The sequence below is a fragment of the Amblyomma maculatum genome, chromosome 1 (genome assembly GCF_055883805.1).
Source record: "Amblyomma maculatum isolate TAMU_Amacu chromosome 1, ASM5588380v1, whole genome shotgun sequence".
Taxonomy (NCBI): domain Eukaryota; kingdom Metazoa; phylum Arthropoda; class Arachnida; order Ixodida; family Ixodidae; genus Amblyomma; species Amblyomma maculatum.
The window spans coordinates 63,033,378-63,052,231 of record NC_139344.1 but is presented as its reverse complement, the minus strand read 5'-3'; the positions used below and the strand labels follow the sequence as shown (position 1 = coordinate 63,052,231).

The 18,854-nt window shown below is 45.1% G+C and overlaps 1 protein-coding gene across 2 annotated transcripts in view; it reads left to right on the top strand.

Annotated features, from left to right (window-relative positions):
* Nucleotides 1-18,854, top strand: part of gcl (germ cell-less) — a 75,118-nt gene that overhangs the window by 7,198 nt on the left and 49,066 nt on the right. Inside the window, exons 4-9 of one of the 2 annotated variants that reach the window (XM_084588236.1) lie at nucleotides 5,699-5,796; nucleotides 5,878-5,924; nucleotides 7,833-7,970; nucleotides 13,774-13,858; nucleotides 16,159-16,246; nucleotides 18,123-18,251. In XM_084588236.1, coding sequence (XP_084444362.1) covers nucleotides 5,699-5,796; nucleotides 5,878-5,924; nucleotides 7,833-7,970; nucleotides 13,774-13,858; nucleotides 16,159-16,246; nucleotides 18,123-18,251 — 585 coding nt within the window. Of the gene's footprint in view, nucleotides 1-5,698; nucleotides 5,797-5,877; nucleotides 5,925-7,832; nucleotides 7,971-13,773; nucleotides 13,859-16,158; nucleotides 16,247-18,119; nucleotides 18,252-18,854 lie in introns of both variants that reach the window. The other variant, XM_084588235.1, reaches the window with a different exon arrangement.

Genomic DNA, 18,854 nt, shown 5'->3' with positions numbered 1-18,854 from the left:
ATACCTCCAGCCCTCAAACATACTTGCACAGCAACATTGCTGACAGTACTAAAACTACATAACATAACAGATGTGCCCTAAAGAAGACAAGTGCTCAAAAACATACACAATGCAAACAATACAAGAACTATCACTTGAAAGTACAAACTATACACATATACATCATTCGAATTTGCATACCTACAGTACAAAGGCATGCTATATATTATAGCACCGGCCGGACCACGCTCGACGGGACACCAGTAAAAGTTCGGCACAATAGTCCACTGGAGCCATGATATCTCCAATGAAATCGGCAGCCGGAACCAGCTCACCCGTCGAAGCCACGCTGCGGTGGTGAAGCTCGGCAGGCACCCATGGGTGTAAATATTCCAGGCTGTGATGCAGGCACCTCCGCGCTAGTGGCTTCCGCGTGTCACCAATGCACCAGTGTCCTCTGTTGCATCACAAAGCCAGAAGCTTGCGCACACTGACAGGAACCTACTATGTACAGCTCTGCACTACGTACAGGCGTCACACACAAACACACACCGATGGGAATGGCACTACCTTTGTCCAGTTTAAAGGGGCTAAAAGACACAAAAAGTTAGTGAACAAAAACACATCCAAAACAATTTCTCCTCCAAAAGAAGCAAGTTAGTGGCCCTACATGGCACGGTTAGGCAACGGCACATCCCAATGGTCAAGAGATGGACAGGCTGGACAGAAACGGACAACTCGCGCCTGCCGGTGATTACACGCACATTCCATAAAGGGTGCCCATGCATACTGTTCCCCGGTCCACTACAGAGGCGCTAAAAGGTAAAATAAGCACTGAAGCAGTAAACTATTTACAAACACACTTCTCTCCTCCCTGGCAGGTGTGCGCTCGACGATGCTTTAGCAGCCCGGGGAGAGGAGGTTTTGCAACAGCGCGGACGCGGTAAACTCTCGCATCTCGGCGAGCAAATACACAAGACGCTGCTAACCAGCATGCCTCTCAACGGCCGCTGTAAACATCTTTCTTTACTTTCTTTCACCGCATGGCCTCCGTTTGATGAATTCGTCACCGCCAACTACCATGCACACATGGCCTCCCTGACATCTGCAAAGACGCTCGGCGGGGAAGTCCACAAAACAGCAGCTACATGGCACACATGCACGGCGGAAAAAGGGGAAGGTATCTGCTCACACCTGGAAGAAAAGCTCACCCCCTACCGTGGCAACCGGTTTCTTTTCCCAGAAAAACGGGATCCCGAGCTCGGCTCCAAACAAAGAGACAAAAGAGCCTCTTCTGCAGTGAATGAAGCTAATCAGTTGGTGCTATTTACAATATTATACTGTACATATGAGCGTTGCAAAACACTTGAAAACACACATAATGTACAGCCCTTAAAAAGTTAAATACGAAAGATGCTTCATCACTCAAATCGTTCGCAACATTGTACACAGAATAAACATGTATTCTTTCCACTTACATATCGGGTTGGAGCCGCAGCGAAGTGGCTCGCTCTTGGAATGCTACGGAACGGGCTCGCCACGGCAAAGGCTGGTAAAATGCGAGCTGTGCTCTCAACCGAAAATGGGCAAGCGCAGGACAATCACAAAGGTGAATGTCGTCTGAGAAGGTACCAAAGATAACCGAAAGTGGTCACTTGCCAAGACGTGATATCAAAGGACCTCAGCGTCGCCTGTCTCGCTTACAACGTTAAACGATCTAGTCGGCAGCATAACCCGACTTTTCCGTGCACTACAGTGGGCACGGACAAGCTGAGCTGAAAACTGCGCATACAAAGCAAAACACCCTTCGCGTCATCTCGACCCTGTCCGTCGCTGCACAACAAAGATTAGCAGGACCTACAATTCGCACTCAAAAGTGAAGCTAACAGGGGAGGAACCTGTGGATCGGCTCTCAGCAACATAAAAATGCATGAGTGCCTTCTCGTGGTTAGTCCGGCTTTTCCGTTCCTAACACGTACCTGATCAATTTAAAAAAGGGTGCTGCGATCAATGCTGTTGGGTGCTTTCTGTATTTTAGCACGAGCCGTCATGACCCACTGCAGCAAGGCCCGGGGATGCCAGTTTTCAGTCTGGCTTAAGTCCCTTGGCGCGAGCTGCAGTAAGGGCTAGCGTTACAGCACCAGGTCTCCTGAAGATAGTTCAGCGAAAAATGTAGCGTTAAAGGACTAGAGAGACAAGGACAGGACAGAGCTACAATTTACAACTTATGGGGGTTCATTCTCGTAAGAGAATGCGCCACGGGGAGGCTAGACGCTACAGTCGCCTTCTAGCCCCGACGTGCCAGCCCTAGCAGACAGAGCTGTGACCCCCAACCCGCGGTGCGAGAAATCGCCACTGCGGCGGGTTCGGGCCAGAGGGGACAAACACCTCGAAGAGAGTTTATTGTGCTCGAGTACACGGCAAAGGAATAGCAATTAATAACAACCACCGTGTAGCGAGCGAACGCCGCGTACGGGGGTGAAATAAAAACCACCTAATAGGGAAGCGCTTCAAGTAGGTGAGAGGAAGAGTCTTCTCACCTGACACAGCTTCTCGCTCACATCCCGTTGCGGTAAGTGCCTACGGTCAATGGGCGATTCTCGGTGACGGCGGTGGTCTCCTCGGCGGAAATCATGAACCGCGCGCGTGCGCGCTCATTCGCCGAAGAACTCGAGCGAGTTGCTACAGTCGCGCTCCTCGACACGGAACGGGAGAGGAGGTCTCCCGGCTACGCCGGCAGCAAAGAGGGAAGCCCGCGGCAGCGTCGCCGCAGGGCCCGGGAGGCGGCGGGGGGTGGCCAGCATGCCCTCTCCTCCGCCAACTTCTCTGCCAGCGCGCGTAATCACGCGTGTTAATTACGCGCGGGCGTTACAATGGAGGAAGAGGATTGTGAATCCCCACAAACTGAATAGAATTGTACGATGAAAAAACGTCCCATCATTAAAGCAACAATACGCCTGCGCATACCTATAAAAATTGAAAACACTCCATTGGCAATCTAAAACATGAAAAAACAAAACAAAAAACCAACAGTTATCGCTCATGATATGAGTGCAACCTCAAGTATGTATTAAAAACTTTTTTTTCTTTTTCCATAAGATAAACAGACAGTGTACTAATGCACGTGTCACTACTGCATTTCGCAATCTCATGCGCTTCGAAGATTTCTCTTGCCAATTGGCCTTTACCGCTTCCCAAGATCTTGCTTGGTACAGTTCAAGAGGGGGGAAGAAACAAAACTCCACAGCCTCTTGCACGCGCGGCTATACTAACGACTTCCAACGCAGTCTTCCTGAGGCCGTCTGGGAATTCTAAACGCGGAAGGGGTTGCCGTGCTGGGGCCTGAAGAGCTCTTGGGGCTGAAATTAATTGTTATAGCTTTTCCCAACATGTGCAGACTGGCATCATTTCAAGCCAAACCTCCACTTTGCTAATTGTCGGCGCGGCACGGGGCTTCTTATGTGCATAGCCCCTTCGGTGCCCCCCTGACAGCTTTCATGCAAGAGGCGGCAGTCCACATGCCTTCAGCTTTCCCTCTGAATAAAGGTTCCTGCTGCTGTTATCTCCACCGGCGCGAAGCCATGAGACCGCAGAGCTAATGACCGGCCCTACCTACCCGCAAAGGAGGATAAAAAGGCATCTGATATGGTCGTTACAAGCTGACTGAACTGGCCCTCAAGGCTGCGAATGAATGCAGCGACAACACAGGCAGCCACTACCCCACGTTGATGTTCTGCTGTTTTATGGGATGCGGCACCTCACCCACATGCAGCGGGTTCGGCCAGAGCAAGCTGAGGGCAAAGTCAGCATACACTGTGCGCCTGCACTTCCACTCCAAAGGAAGCAAGAGCGCAAGTTACAAGCACAAGTGTTTATTGTACAGAACACTGCATTACAAACACTGCATTGATTCCCCAGACCTCAGTACAAACCCATAGCTCAGCCGCAGCACCCGAGAGTGGGATCACGGCTCTGCGCTCACAAGGCAAAAGCTACTCACGCGTATGCTGCCAAGCTAAGGGCGCTCGCAGGCTGCATGGCTAGCCAAGGAGTCAAAGCACGCACGACACATGATAAGGGAGGATGAGGGATGCACGGAGTACATCTCGACAACGCAGGTCACACGTTGATGGCTTAACGCATGCCGCCACCAGCACTGGCCAGCGGTGACGGAGAACCGTGCCAAACCACGTCCTCCAGACTCAGAAGCGTCGGCACCACACAGGCGGGTGCCGGACTCCTTTCGGGCCTGGTATCGAGCAAACATACAAGGTGCACGTGCGTTCACAACCCAGCCGGGGAACCCGAAAGGAAAAATGTATGCACCTGCCACAGCCCGGATCGATGGCGAGCTTCCTGCCTGCGGCCTAACGTCGAGCTTATTACGTCACCAGGAGGTGGCCTAATGGGGGCGTGAGACCGACATGGGAAGAACGGAACAGATGTTATGGCAGCAGTTCTCCGAAGAGCTCCCTTCAGGCGGGGTCAGCAGCGCGGCTACTGTCCCCGTCTTCTCGCAGTGACCCCACAGGGGGTCTCTAGCTAGCAAAATAGCAGCACCGACTGCATGTTTCCTGCCTCTCAGCGAACACAATCCCCACAATGTGAACTCCCCACACTTCAGACTGCATACGTGCCTTGTAAGAGCTGCCACAGCATGCTACTTGCTATGTCAGTGCATGGTAAAGAACCCCAGGTGGCCGAAATTTCTGGAGTCTTCCACTACAGCATCTCTGATAGCCTGAGTTGAGTCGCTTTGGGACATTAAACCCTGCAAAACAAGCAACATGCTACTCTCTTGAGACGTTAGAGTTGTGAACGGCGTGTTACCAGTTCAATTAGAGGTGGGGGTTACAATGTATCGGTTGCAAATTGCGCGGCGTCTCTGACTCACAGAGGTGAAAGCAGCCAAAGAATAGATAATAGGCAAGTCTCCAGCGCTGCTTGACTCAGCTGGAGCGTTTGTTTTTCATGCTGGGAGGTAAGGTAGGAAAGATCAATCCTATGTTTTATTGTCAAGAATTGCTATTGTATGGCTTAGGATGAGTTGGTCCTTGACAAAACAGGCAAAATGCAGCCTGATTTCATGGCAGCCGCAGCCTCTGCAGATGGCCACATTCGAAAAATATGCACCCATTACCCATGGCTGGCAGTATGGTACTTCGCAGAAAATCTGGCGTGCGGCCATTTCCATCAGATGGCGCTTCAGCAGCCTTCGAGCAGCCACAGAAAAAATAGAGAAGGCGATAGTAAGAATATCATAGACCTTCTTATTTTTTTTGGTCTACTAAACAGGCTGTATTGAAGTGCCTCAGTTGAACTAATTGGCAAATTTTTGGTTCAAATTTTTGTCTAAGATGGGAAAGGCAGAATTTATGGTACGGGCTGTAGCCTTCGTGGACTTTCTAGGAGTGAGTCGTAAAACATAGCATTGCTAGAGACGTTGATGCACCTTCCTTAATGGCGATTTTTTTTTTTTTGTATATGCATGCCTTGATAACATTTTTTAATCTCTCTATTCAGGAAACGTTGAAGTAAGCAGCTTGCACCAAGCAGTTGGCACTGCAGTCATATTTTTTTCCTATGTTACTATGTGCTAAAGCATACCCGACTTATAAATATTTGTGAAAGGCTGTAGCAGTTAGCTGAAGCATTATAGTTATGCATGTGAAACCTCCGCCTCACTCATTTTTGCATCAATATTCCTCTGCCATTGTAGCCCTCAAAATTGTCTTTGGTTCTCTGTACTTGGATGAGGTTGCCATTGACCCAGAGGATGTGATCCCTGTACTGGCAAGTGCAACATTATTTCAACTGGTAGGTGCCCTTTTTCTTAGCCTATCCTCTTTAATGGCAAAAGTTCGGCTTTGAAAAATTCTTCTTTTTTTCTCTTTATAGGACGAGCTTATCCAGCTCTGCTCTGAAATAATGGGAGAAACAATCAAGTGAGTTCTGCTGTTCGAGAGATTTAGGTTTTTGCTTGCACTATAGGACGAGAAGTGTCCAACATGCACTATAGGTCATGTTTCATTTGGTTATCTGCTAAATGTTCTCTACATTTGTGCACCATATTCCTTTAATAGCAGATGTGGTAATGATTAAATCTTTACTTTCCTAATGCTTTCTGCAGACTTTTACGGGGGTCTTTTTAAAGCTGTGGGACCGCTGCAACTTCAGCTTTTGTTTTTTAGGTAGTATCTGAACGTAATATAGCTGGGGCTTAAATTAGTAGTGTGATTAGTCATTTCAGGTAACATCGTGCAGTGTGCAGCTGGTAGACATCTTTGATCTTAATATTTTTATACAGTGAAGCTACATATATGAACTCTGCTGTTAAGAATTTTGGGATGATAAGAATTTATGAAATTGCTCCGGCCAAAGGGCATTTCATACAGGGATAGCACCAGGACATTCATGGCAGGGTGGCTGAGAGAGAATGTGGAGAAGATTGTGGTTAGCCACGATATCTCTGTGCATTGCTTTTCATGCAGATAAAAGAGCTTGGGCTGCATTCTCAGGAAAAAGGCTCCTCCACCTCTCAGTGCTGGGCACTTTTTTTTTTTTTGTGCTGCCCGCTGTTATTGATTGCATTTAGCGTGCAGAATTTCACATGCTCGAGCCTGTTGTGCGCCAGTATGTATGGCACAGACACGTGAGCCACGAACGTAATCTTGAGCTCTACTGCTTGGCTGGCATCATTGGCTCTGCAGTCTTGTTTTTCTTTTTTTGGACTGGTTGTATGCACAAGGTGCAGTTGACGGCAGCCGGCAGATCATTGACTGCACTATTGGTAGTCGTGCTGTGCGCGCAGAAAGCAGTTTGCGTCGGTGTGCAAACTGAGCAGTTTTCACCTGCTCCGCGATCGCCAGTTGCACTGTACACCCCACAAGTAGTGAGCTGTGGCCCGCGAGGCTGTCAATAAATCCGCTCATCCGTAAACAAATCTGCGTGAATGCACTTCACCACATCTTCTGCACATGGATTTTGTTCCTTCTGATGATACTAAATTTCAAACAATGGAAGTTTTTTTGTGACCCCATGGTCTTTGTGTCATCGAGCTTCTGGTGCTGTATGCTTCTGGAATTATTTTGCCACAAAAAAAAAAAAAAAAAAAAGAAGAGATGAGACGGGGGGGACCCTAGTGTGCAGCTGTTTCTGCCAGTTTTGGCTACGAGCAGCTTGAAATATATTTTGAAGGTATACTTGAAAATGTTTAGAGTGAATCTGTGATTGCCATAGAGCACACACAGTTAGTCTTGCTTATTAACCCTTTCGCTGTCACGAACGTACCGGTACGTTTTCGCGCTTCCCCCCTCCCCCCCACACACAGTGTCACCGACGTACGGGTACATTCTCTATCATGCGTTCAAAACATTGCGCCTGAGCGCGAAGCTAGCGCACTTGGATAGGCTGCACCATCTGTAATATCTTTCTACAAGTTCGTATTTTCGCCCCGCGTTGTGTTGGTACGTACATACTGAAATATCATGCATAATGTCTGAGTGTGCGGTTTCATGCTAAAATAACACAGTTCCTGCTCACTGCAAGCTGGTCCCTGCACTGCCGGAGTTGTAGCACGAAAGGCATACCCCATGGATCACAACAAGTTGAATACTGCAGCTGCGCCGGCCGCTAGCGCCCTTAGCGGATGACGTCACGTGCATACCTCCTATACTTCCATGTTGTCCTTTTTCCCTTCGTTCTCATTATGCTGGTTTTCACTCGACAGAAGGAGCAAGGCAAACTGCCAAACATTGTCAGTGGCTTGTTTACATCACCTTTTTTGTTGCATCACTTTTGAGTTGGTGTTGGTTGTGTATGCACTTTGACTTTTTTTTTTTTCCATACTGTAGGCTGGACACTGTTCTTCCATATTATGAAGTTGCTGCACAGTATGGCTTGACACAGTTGAAGAAGAAGTGCTTTGAATGGCTGGAGCGCAACCTTATGTTCCTTGTGAACGAGAACCCAAAAATTCTATGCCAAGTTTGGTAAGTTATGCAGTTGCTAAGTTGCAATGCACACTGCAGTAAAGAAAAATAGTAGTCTACGAGCATCGCCTGAAGGCTTTGTTCCTCTGGGTTTGTTCCCTTGCATTGCTTTCCTTGTTTTTAAGAGCAAGGATATAAGAATTATGTCATGATTGTCTTTATACTGTTATCATCACTTACGATGTCGCTGATACTTAGGTATAAGGAAACCTTTACTATTGGCCATATTTTATATGTGGAGTTCATGTGGAGAATTTTTTCTGCCTGTTAACAGTAGGTGTGCTGCATCACCTGCGCATCTGGGCTTAATCCTTATTTCAGCTTTTTTTTATTTTTACCATATAAAGTATTTTTCAGGTTATGAGTGAGTTTGTTTTTCTAAATTTTTGTTGAGATGTTTCGTGCTGCAGTGCAAATTAATGTAGTCAATATATTACGTTTGTTGTAGTTTCTGGCATTGCCTCTGAAATGAAGTCGAGCCCGGATATATGGAACTCGTAGGGGATCTCGAAATAGTTCGATATATCGATAATTCGATATTCAGAAATTGGCTTGAGACGCTGCTTACGATTGTAAAAAATATTTGTTGCGTAATCAACCCATTGCATAATGAACCCACCGTCCACTTTTGCCCCCTAGAATTTGAAAAAAAAAAAAAAAATAAGTGATAAAGCTGGTTTACATGCAAGCGATTGAGCAAACTCAGTGACGAGTGGCAACAACAGAGCAAAAACTTTTAAAATTAATAGGACTGCATCACTCTTGCCGCTCGAGCCGGCGCGACAGCTTGAAACAGGTTTTTGTGTCGCCGCGGCAGAAATTGCAAGTTTTCGCTTGCATGTCAGTGGCGTGTCCCTCCGTTTCGGCCGTCGCATCCACAGCTTATTTATGGACAGCACGTCATAATGCTGCGCAGCGATAACGTCACGACGTGTTTACCTTTTGATAGCTCCTGTGGTGGGGGGGAGCGAACTTGGCAGAGTGCTCGGGATGGCTCAATTGCATAAGCCTGTTTTGAATTATCACACCGCGCTTGGGGCGAGAGGAGTCCACTGCCACAAAATCATTGGAAAGCGTGATAACTGCAAGTGCCGTTTGAAGCGAAAAATGCTAAAAGCCGGTGTCATGCTAGCAGCTGACCGCATGCTTGCGTTAATTCATGGATGCAAGGATGCAAAAAAAAAAAAAAAAAAAAAGAAACTGCCGCTTCTTAACGTCCGCAGCCGCCATAGCTTATGAACGTTCAACACAACAACATGAGACGCGCATCGCAGGTCAACCACCGCGCGCAGAGGGTTCACAACACACGCTGGAGAAAGCATCTGACATTCTGTCTGCCACGGGCTGAGCTGGCTTGGCGCATGCGTAGCGCGTGCTGCTATGAATGAAGACCAGGAAAGAGAGAGGAAGGAGAGAGAATGCTCAGCAGAAGAATGGACACGCCCTTGCGCTTTGCTCTATCGCGTTTTTCCCCTCTACTGAACACCATGGCTGCATTGGCTGCGTTCGCTCCGTACCGCCCATTGCCAAACCGGTTCCCTCTTGTTCCTTCACGCACATGGCTTGCTAATGTCATAGGCTGGCATGCAGCAAACGATCACCGCAGATGCGCACACCTTTGGGGAAAGGGTGCGGCGCTGCCCTAGACCAGCTGTCGCTGAACTGTTCCCTCTCATTACTTTCACGCGTGGCTTGAAAACTTCACTCGGCAAACGGCTGAGGGTGATGTGATCGTCTTTGGGGAAGGCGCACCTTCCAGTGCTTGGTGCAGTTCGATATACAAGGTGACCGGTGAAATTGAGTTCGATATACGACGCAGCTTTCCTATACTTTTACATGGGATTTTCAAGGGGATATACTGTGAGTTCGATATAACCAAAATTAGATTTATCCGGGTTCGATATACCCAGGTTCGACCATATTCAAGTCGTGGCAGCTTTTGTGACAGAGGCAGCTACCACGTTGATGTTTGGCCGGTTGGTTGGTTTGGCTCACTGGTACTTAAGAAGGCTATATTTCATTAAACGTCGACTTAAAAAGGAGATGTTGTTTTTAGTAAAAAATTACCACTTCAGAAGTGTTATACTCCATTTTTGAAAATTCGAAAATGCGTTAGGGACTTGCAGTGATGATCTGAAATGGGACATTGAAAAGCAGTTTCAATTCAGCACTTAGTGGCACACTTTCTACTTGGACAAAACTCCAGCTGGCAGCCCGTGCTTCATTGGCTGCCGACCAGGACATGAGGACATGTGCAGCAAATTGACTGGTAAAAATGGGGACATTGTATGTGCTAGTGTCTCTAATGTGTGTGTTCGTCATGTTATTTTCTTTTTCCCTGTGTCTGGCATGCTGTCTGATGATGCTCCTATTGAGCATTAAAATATTTTCTGATGACATGCATAACGTGCCTTTCAGTGCCATTTTATGTTTCTTGGGAGCAGGTCTGTGCACCATACATGACCGGGCAGGTTGTATCATAAGCGCGTCCATTTTCTGTGTCATTCCACAGTATAGCTGCGACAAAAGAAAATTATATATATCAACTTTGTAATAATGTTTACAAGGCATGTTTACATGTTCTGTGCTTGCATATCACTGTCATATTGTGGGAAAGACCCAACAGTGAGAATTTCAATGCTGCAGTAACCCCCGAAGAAAGTGAGCTGAACCTCTCAACTGTTGCTGATGCTTCGTTGTTACGTGATTGCGATAGATTATCACCATGTTTGATGTTATATCTCTCTGCTCACGTTCCACTGTTGCAGTAAAGAAAGGCACTCTGTCTTTCCCTTTAACTTGAGCAAAAGCACTCTTTTGTCTCAACATAGAGTGACAGCCAAGCAGAAGGGACATGATTTGGGCAGAAGGTGAATGATACGCTATCCAAATACTGCACTAAAATAGGTAAAATTGACTTTTTGGAGCCCTGTCATGGGGGTGCAGTGGTTAGGGTGCCCGCCTACTGTACCCAAGGATGCGGGTGCAAATCCCGGCCATGGCGGCCACTTTTTGGTTGGCAAGACGCCCATGTGCTGTGTGTTGTCGGTGCATGTTAAAGAACCCCGAGTGATCTAAATTTCCGGAGCCATCCACTACAGCGTTTCTCATAGACCGAGTTGCTTTGGGACGTTCAAACAAATAAACCAAACCAGACTTCGTGGAGTAGCAGGCCCAGCGAAGACAAGTCCAATTGTAGAAACGTTCGCTTGACCTGCGAACTGAGGCTTCTCCCTCTCTACCCTTGTTCAGTGCTCGTTCATACCGTGTAGCCATCTTCTTCCTCTCGTTCTACTTGGTTGTTTAGCTGGTATACAGTCGAACCCGGATATATCGCACTCGAAGGGGATCGCGAAAAAGTTCGATATATCAATAATTCTATATACAGAAATTGGCTTGTGACGGCACTTACGATACGAAAAAACGATACCGTATTTGCCGCGTAATCAACCCACTCGCATAATGAACCCACTCTCCACTTTTGCACTCGAGAATTTGAAAAAAAAAAAATAAAAAATGCGTTAAGGCCAGCTCACTCACATGCAAGCGATTGAGCGATCTCAGCGACGAGCGGCAGCGACAGAGCGAAAAATTTCACTTGTTGGAACTTCTTCCCTCTCGCCGCTCGAGCCACCGCCACCGCGACAGTTCAATACAAGGTTTCTGTGTCGCTGCGGCAGATAATCGCGAGCGTTTTATGTCGATGGTGCGCGTCACTCCGTTTTGGTCGTCGCATCCACAGCTCATTTCTTGGCAGCGTGCCAAGATGTTGGGCAGCGATAACGCCAGGGCGCGTTTATCTTTTTATAGCTCCTCCGGTAGCGGGGAGCGAATATGGCAGACTGCCCGTGATGGCTTGATTGCACAAGCCTGATTCGATTTATCACGCCGTGCTTGGGGCGGGCGTCATGATCGCAGCAGCTGACGCGTGCTTCCGTTGATTCATACTGCAAAGATAAACGGCTCCCGCAAAAAAAAAAAAAACACACACACACACACACACACACATAGAGCTTAACGTTCGCAGGCGCCATAGCCACGTCAGTCGCCGCGCGCAGAGGATTCGCAACACACGCTGGAGAAAGCGTCCCACGTCTGTCTGAAAACGGGCTGAGCTGGCTTGGCGCATGCGTAGTGCGTGCTGAAGGAGAGAGCTCGGCAAAAGAATGGGCACAGCCACGCACATGGCTGAGTTTTAATATTGGAATCAAAATCCGAGGCTGCAACAGATCATCATCTGAGCCGCTGGTGCTGATAGCATCAAACAACTCTCCTCCAGGGGCAACAAATTCTTCTGAAACTTTTTTGTTTTTGTTTTTCTTTTTTTTTTGCGAGCGAGCGCTGTCATCGAGGTTGTTGGAGCATTCCACGCCGCAACCGGATTTCAAAGGCATTTGAAAAATAGCCACAAGCAGAAAAAAAATACAAAGCCTGCTGAAAAAAAAAACAAACTATTGTGCCAGAAGTACGAACTTGACGACACAGCAAGTCCGTTATGGTGCTGGTGGAGCGAAACTAGAACTTCCTGAGTTCTTCTATCACTGGTGATGGAATCACAATGGCGTGGTAATGAAAGAGTTGGGTGGAATGCACTTTGTGCTGTGCTCTGAGGGCTGTCATTGTTTGTTTTTACAATGTGCTCACAATGGCATGGTAATGAAAGAGTTAAGTGAAATTCACTTTGTGCTGTGCTCTGAGGGCTGTCATTGTTTGTTTTTACAATGTGCATCCTCGCAAGAATATAGTTCCTGGTGCATACTATTTCCTGGTCCATACCTTCAAAATCGTGGGGAGTAGTACAAATTTGTGGCATATCCCTCATATATTTTGCCTGAACACCTCAGTTGTCGCAGGTGGTTGGGGTTAAAATTTTGGGTGAAATTTTTCTGTGGTGAAGACGCCAGTTGCACTTCATGTAATAGCAGGAAGTGAGTGAAGAGAGTGGGAGACAAGGTGGCACAGAATGTTGCAGTCACAGGACTAATACTTTCTCTGGGCAGCACTGGAGGTCACTTTAACACCAGTGTATCACTTTCAGGGCATCAGGAACTCTTGGGAGGCTCAGTTCATTTCCCTTGAAATTACTGCATTTTGGAACACCATATTGCTGGGTCTTTCATCCAACATGATGGTGGTATGCAAGCCCAAAATGTGTAAACAGGCACTACAAGCATTAATGCGGGGTTTTGGCCCAGTTTTTTTTTTTTTTTTTTTTTTTTTTTTTTTTCATATTTGCTCAGGACTGCAGGAAATGGATACACTTTCATGGTAGGGCCCACTTGACTGCAGCAGCGGACGGATTGCTGCTGTTACTAAGGTTCCAACACCAGGCAGTGCTTTTTTCTTTTTCTGTAGCACTTTAAGAGGTAAAAATATTGATGTATCTTTATCAATAGAAAGTAAAAGTTGTCGTACGCAGTGCAGACTGAGACTGGGCTGCTTCTTTTCGTCACTAATATTTGGTTGTCATATATCTTCATGGCTCCACTGAAATTTCTCTTGTTTACCTCTAGGGTGAAATGTTAATTATCATTGGAGGCAAATATAGATGAGGTGATATCCTGGTGGCAACAGACTTGCTGTCTTTTCTTTTTCTTTTTTCTCACATGCGTTTCAGATTATCATTGGAGGCAAATATAGATGAGGTGATATCCTGGTGGCAACAGACTTGCTGTCTTTCCTTTTTCTTTTTTCTCACATGCGTTTCAGCATCTTTCCTCTGCATTAATTGGTACAGAAGTGCTGTATGCAAGGTGATGGTAAGATCAAATGAATACATTAATATGACTTATTTTTTTTGCAGCCCTGTCCTTATGCAGCAGTTGGTTCGGTCACCATCACTGGTCGTCATTCAAACAGAGTTTTCACTCTACCTCCTGCTTTCACTTGTAAGTTATGTTGATTTCTTTTCGCTATCCAGTTTGTGCGTAAATATGTTTTGTTCTGTGTCGCTTGTTTTTGCTGCTTTTTATTGAGGTATGCATAATTTACTATTTCATCTGTTCCTGAGCTGAAGTACCTGGGTTTCAATTTCATTGGAAGCTAAATGCAAAAAGCGCCTGTACGCAAGAAGTCAGTGCACACTGAAGATCCCCAAGTGGTATAAATTATCCGGAGCTTTATGCTATTCCACTGCTGCTTAATACCTCATAGCCGGAGTGACTTTGGGACCATGCCAACTTGCCATTGTTTAATGTCCGATCAAAAATTGAGCCCCCCAGTTTCAACTGCAGACTCATTTCGGAGCCGTCTTTTTAGATCAGGCATACGACATTTGCATCAAGAAGGGTGACATTAACCAGAATCGGTTGGAAAGTTTGTGTCAGTTTTGTGCTCACGCGGAAAGGGAAATTGTATAGGGTAATACTTCGAACTACTGGGAGATTTTATTTTCTTTTAGTGTTGGAATTGACAGAACTTGAGCTTTTTATTTTACAGTTGGAATCGGAGTGTCCAATTTTTTTTTCGTACATTTTGCTCACCCTCTTGCAGAGAAATATATATTGGGATGTCTGTTTACTCAAGTTTTATCAGTTTGTGCGAGTTTATATGAAGAACCACTTTGTGCTTTTTTTTCCATGCAGGTTTAATCGGTTGTGCAAATATTGAAATTTTCGAACACGAATTGGATATGAATATGGCAAAAAAAAAAAAATGCCCTCAAATATCTGATCAGTGCTAAAAAAAAAAGAAAAGAAAAGAAAATGGAAAGTTAAGAATAGCAAACATTGCCCATCTTATTTATTTCAAAATTCACATGGTATTTGCAAGTAAAATTCAACTGAATGTGCACAGATGCATATACTACCCTACTGAAAAATGCAGTGTACTTTTTATATAGTATTCCATATACAGTCCTTTTTTTGTATTGGATGGACCTCCATGAAACAGGGTGGAGCTGTCGTATTTCTGCTGAATACAGTAAACTCTCATTAATTTGCCTTTTTGGGGATCAGAAAAAAAATATTTGAATTAGCCAATGAAATAAATGGAACAGGAGAATCGACACAAACACAGACTGGCAACTGAAGGCATCCATAAAATGAGTTCATAAATACATGTGGAAAAAGCATGCACTCACGTAATGTAGGTATTCAATTTACAGTCAGCACTCATGTGTCTCTGTTCTTTTCTTCTCCCATTTATTTTGGCTGTGTTCATTTGCAGTGTTAAGTCATCAGCTTTTCCAACAACGTGCATTAATGTAGATTTAATGAAACTTGTTCTTCTCGTTTAGTTGTCACCATTGGTTTCAAATCTGTTAGTAGTGAAAGGAATAGAAATGTGTCTAAATAAAAATTAATCATTTGCGTACGGCCACTCCCTACAAAGCATATCGGGTAATAAAAAAATGTGGGCCTGGCTTTGTTTTATGGTTTGATTCGATTACTTTATATCATTTAAAGGTTAGCATTCAGAATTGTTATCCATCGGCCCGACATCAAGATACATCAAATTTTTTGAAGCACAAGTTTTATAAATGCTTCCCCAGGATTGTGTACTTTGCATTTACAGCTAAACTTACTCCAGAATTAAATTCCTGCATGCACCAAAGGCTTTTGCATGCATGCTGCAAACCTTTATGATAAGTGCTCTAGCTACGCAAGCAGTAAATGTTAGCTGCTGGCAGTAATGGAAAAGTACTTTCTATTGTGGTCACTTAGAATCCTTTTCGTGCTTGACTTCTGCGACCTTTTCTTCAAAGCAGCTGCCACTGTTTTCACCAGTTTTGTCACATGAGCTGGCTACATTTGAAATTCTTGCTAAGCAGAATGGCGAGGCAATTTGATTTCTAGAAAAAAAGAATTTCTTTTCTAGAGCAGGAAATAAAGATGTGCATCGCTGCAAAGTTTTGTGGCATTCAACATGGAAGTGCAGTCTAGGGTTGCCATATTTTTTTTTCTTGCGTGCTGCAGTGCGGTGCAGTGCTTCACTAAAGCACATTGTTAACTGACTTTTTGCAGAACTTCGGACGATAACTGATTTATTTGTCTTCTCAGAAACTAAAAATAAATTGGTTTTAGAGAGCTTTCTTTATATTTTATTTTGCCTCTAGGATGCATGTCACTCTTTCCCTCTCTCTCTCTTTAGTAGTGTAGAGCAGCAATAGACTTGGCACTTATACAAGCAAGGAAATGCTTTTGTATATGACATAGTGTTATCTATGACTTCTACTTGTACACTGCAGTGGGCGTTCCTGAGAATGCACCCTTCTTGGGAAGGTGACATCAGGGAGTGCTCACAGCAAGCACACGACTACTTCCAGCAGAGACGAGGTGAGATCAATGCTTCGCACTCACATACCTTTGCTCAATATGCATTGCAGCGAAATTGTGATGTAACAAGCTTGAAGGGAATGCCAGAAGTTTCCAGTTATTTGGAAAAATGCGGATGCAACAGTAGTGTTGCATGAACAGGTATGCGTGTATAAGATCTTGATGGCACCACAGTCAAAAGGGGCCACATGCCAAGTCATGCTGTTATCTTGGGGCCTGTAACATAACGGCATCATAACAGCACTTTGTGGCAGCCGAGTTTTCATGAGCCACTTGCTTGTAAATTCAGGGCATGTCTTTTAGATGGCTTAACATGGCTTATTCCTGAGCATACATATTCATATTGTCTTGGCTCTGCGGTGATGGTGCAGTGGTTAGGGCACACGACTGCTGTGCCGAGGGATGCAGGATCGAATCCCGGCTGCGGTGACCACTTTTCAATGGAGGCAAAAAGCTAAGCGTCCGTGTGCTTTTCGATGTCAGTACATGTTGAGGAGATGTCAGTGCATGTTGAGGAACTCGAGATGGTCGAGATTTCCAGAGCCCTCCACTATGGCATTACTCGTAGCCCGAGTCGCTTTGGAACTTTAAACTCCCTAAACCAAACCAATCATTTTCTCTAGTCAGAGGATCAAATGTGCTGTGGGCAACTAGAAGAAAAATTGTCCTTTCACCTTCTGCCTAGCTGACAGTGACTGATGTAATTGTATTAACATTTCCCTCTTCTGCCCTGAAGTGGCCTTTTAGACATTTTCACTTGACAGAGAGCAGGCGAGGACCACATTTATGGAGTTACGGTAACACCAGTGGGAAGCTATGATCTTTGTTAGGCTTTACAATGGAACGAGGACATGAACGCGAAGATGCAACAGTGCTGTGTTGTATGTTTTCTTTCACGTCTTTTCTCCTCTGGGCTGGGTCAGTCCATGATTGATGTAACCGATGTAATTGTATTAACATTCCCCTCTTCTACCCAAAAGGGGCCTTTTAGACATTTTCACTTGACAGAGAGTAGGCCAGGACCACATTTATGGGGCTAGGGTAACCACCAGTGGGGGCTATAATCTTTGTTGTGCTTTCCATGGACTGACCTAGCGCAATGGAACGAGGACATCTTTTTTCCTCTGGGCTGGGTCAGTAGGTGGATGAAGAGTCAACCAACTAGCCCATTCCAAAGGGCTCATTCTATGTATTGTGCTTATCTAACTCTACAGTGAGCTTGGCAGTGTACCTCTCACAGCTATTGCTGAAAAAAAAAAAAAAAAAAAAAAAAAAAAAAAAAAAAAAAGGTGTTTATTTTTTTATATTATTTTATTTGTTTATTTATTTATTTATTTATTTATTTTTTTTTTTTTTAGTTTTGAATTATGGCTTGTGAGCAAACAATGACTTTCACCTTGCAGCAGTGATGTAGTGCCCACCTGACCCACATTGACACTGGCCTTTCCTTTTTTTTTCCCCCACCACAGACCCACCTCTTCTCTCTCTATACCTCAAAACCCATCCTACAGGAGATTATTTCATCAGTAAAGAGCGTTAAAAGCAGATGCAATAACATCTCGTCAATTCGGACCTCAAGGGGCTTACAGCTAGAATTAACTGAATGTAAGGTGTTTTATCGTTCGCGAAACAATTCTGCTATGAACAAATGTGACAAATGCTAGGCCAGATGGGGATATGGCTTGCACCTGTAGTCTATTGAGCTGATGGTGACTGCACAATCTATCAGAAAAGTCATGGGCTGGCAGGCAGCTAAATTTTTTGCCATATCTTCCCCACTTGGTGTAAATGTGCGTAAATGAGCTGAAGCTGAACACCTGAATTTACATGGTTCTTTGCGCCTTTTTTTTTTTTTTTTTTTGTTCTTTTCAAGAAGGGGGCAGCTTCACACAGAGCGAAGCAGGGGAGGAGTATGCGGATGTGTTTCAAGCACTGCGCATCGAGCACCTCATCAACCACCCTTTGGATGTAGCAATGGTAGAGCAAGACAACATCTTCTCAAAAGGTGAGTGCACAAAGTAAGAGAAACGAATGGTGCAGACTGAATATTTGTTAAGCTATTGAACATTGTTACGGTACTGACATTGCATTAATAATGTTTGGGCAAGAAAATACTTAAGTGGAACTTAGTACAGTGTACTGCACACACACACACACATGCCACAGTGGCACTGCTGTTATATTGGACTGGGCCAAAATCTGCCACTAAAAACTGATTCTACACAACTATATAGACACTGTGCCTTTCATTTCTTGTGAACCAGTTATATTATTATTATTACAACTACATGTGATGCAGTGGTGCAGGTGAGTTTGCACAATTCCTGTCATGCATGGTTGGATTTTTTGCAAGCTTTTAACCACTGTATTTACACAAGTATGCAACACGAGTACGCAACACGAGTTCTTTAGTACTGAAAATACAAATGAAAAATTGCCCCTCTAGTTACACTAGAATATTGTGCTGAGACAAAAGATGCAAAAGGAAGAAAAATAGGTGTTATGCCAGCTAACCAACGGGAGAGATAGAGCATTGAAAAAATTAGTCATCGTTGGAGGCATCTACATGCACACAGAGTGCAAATTTGACATTTCGTTCCCAAAAACG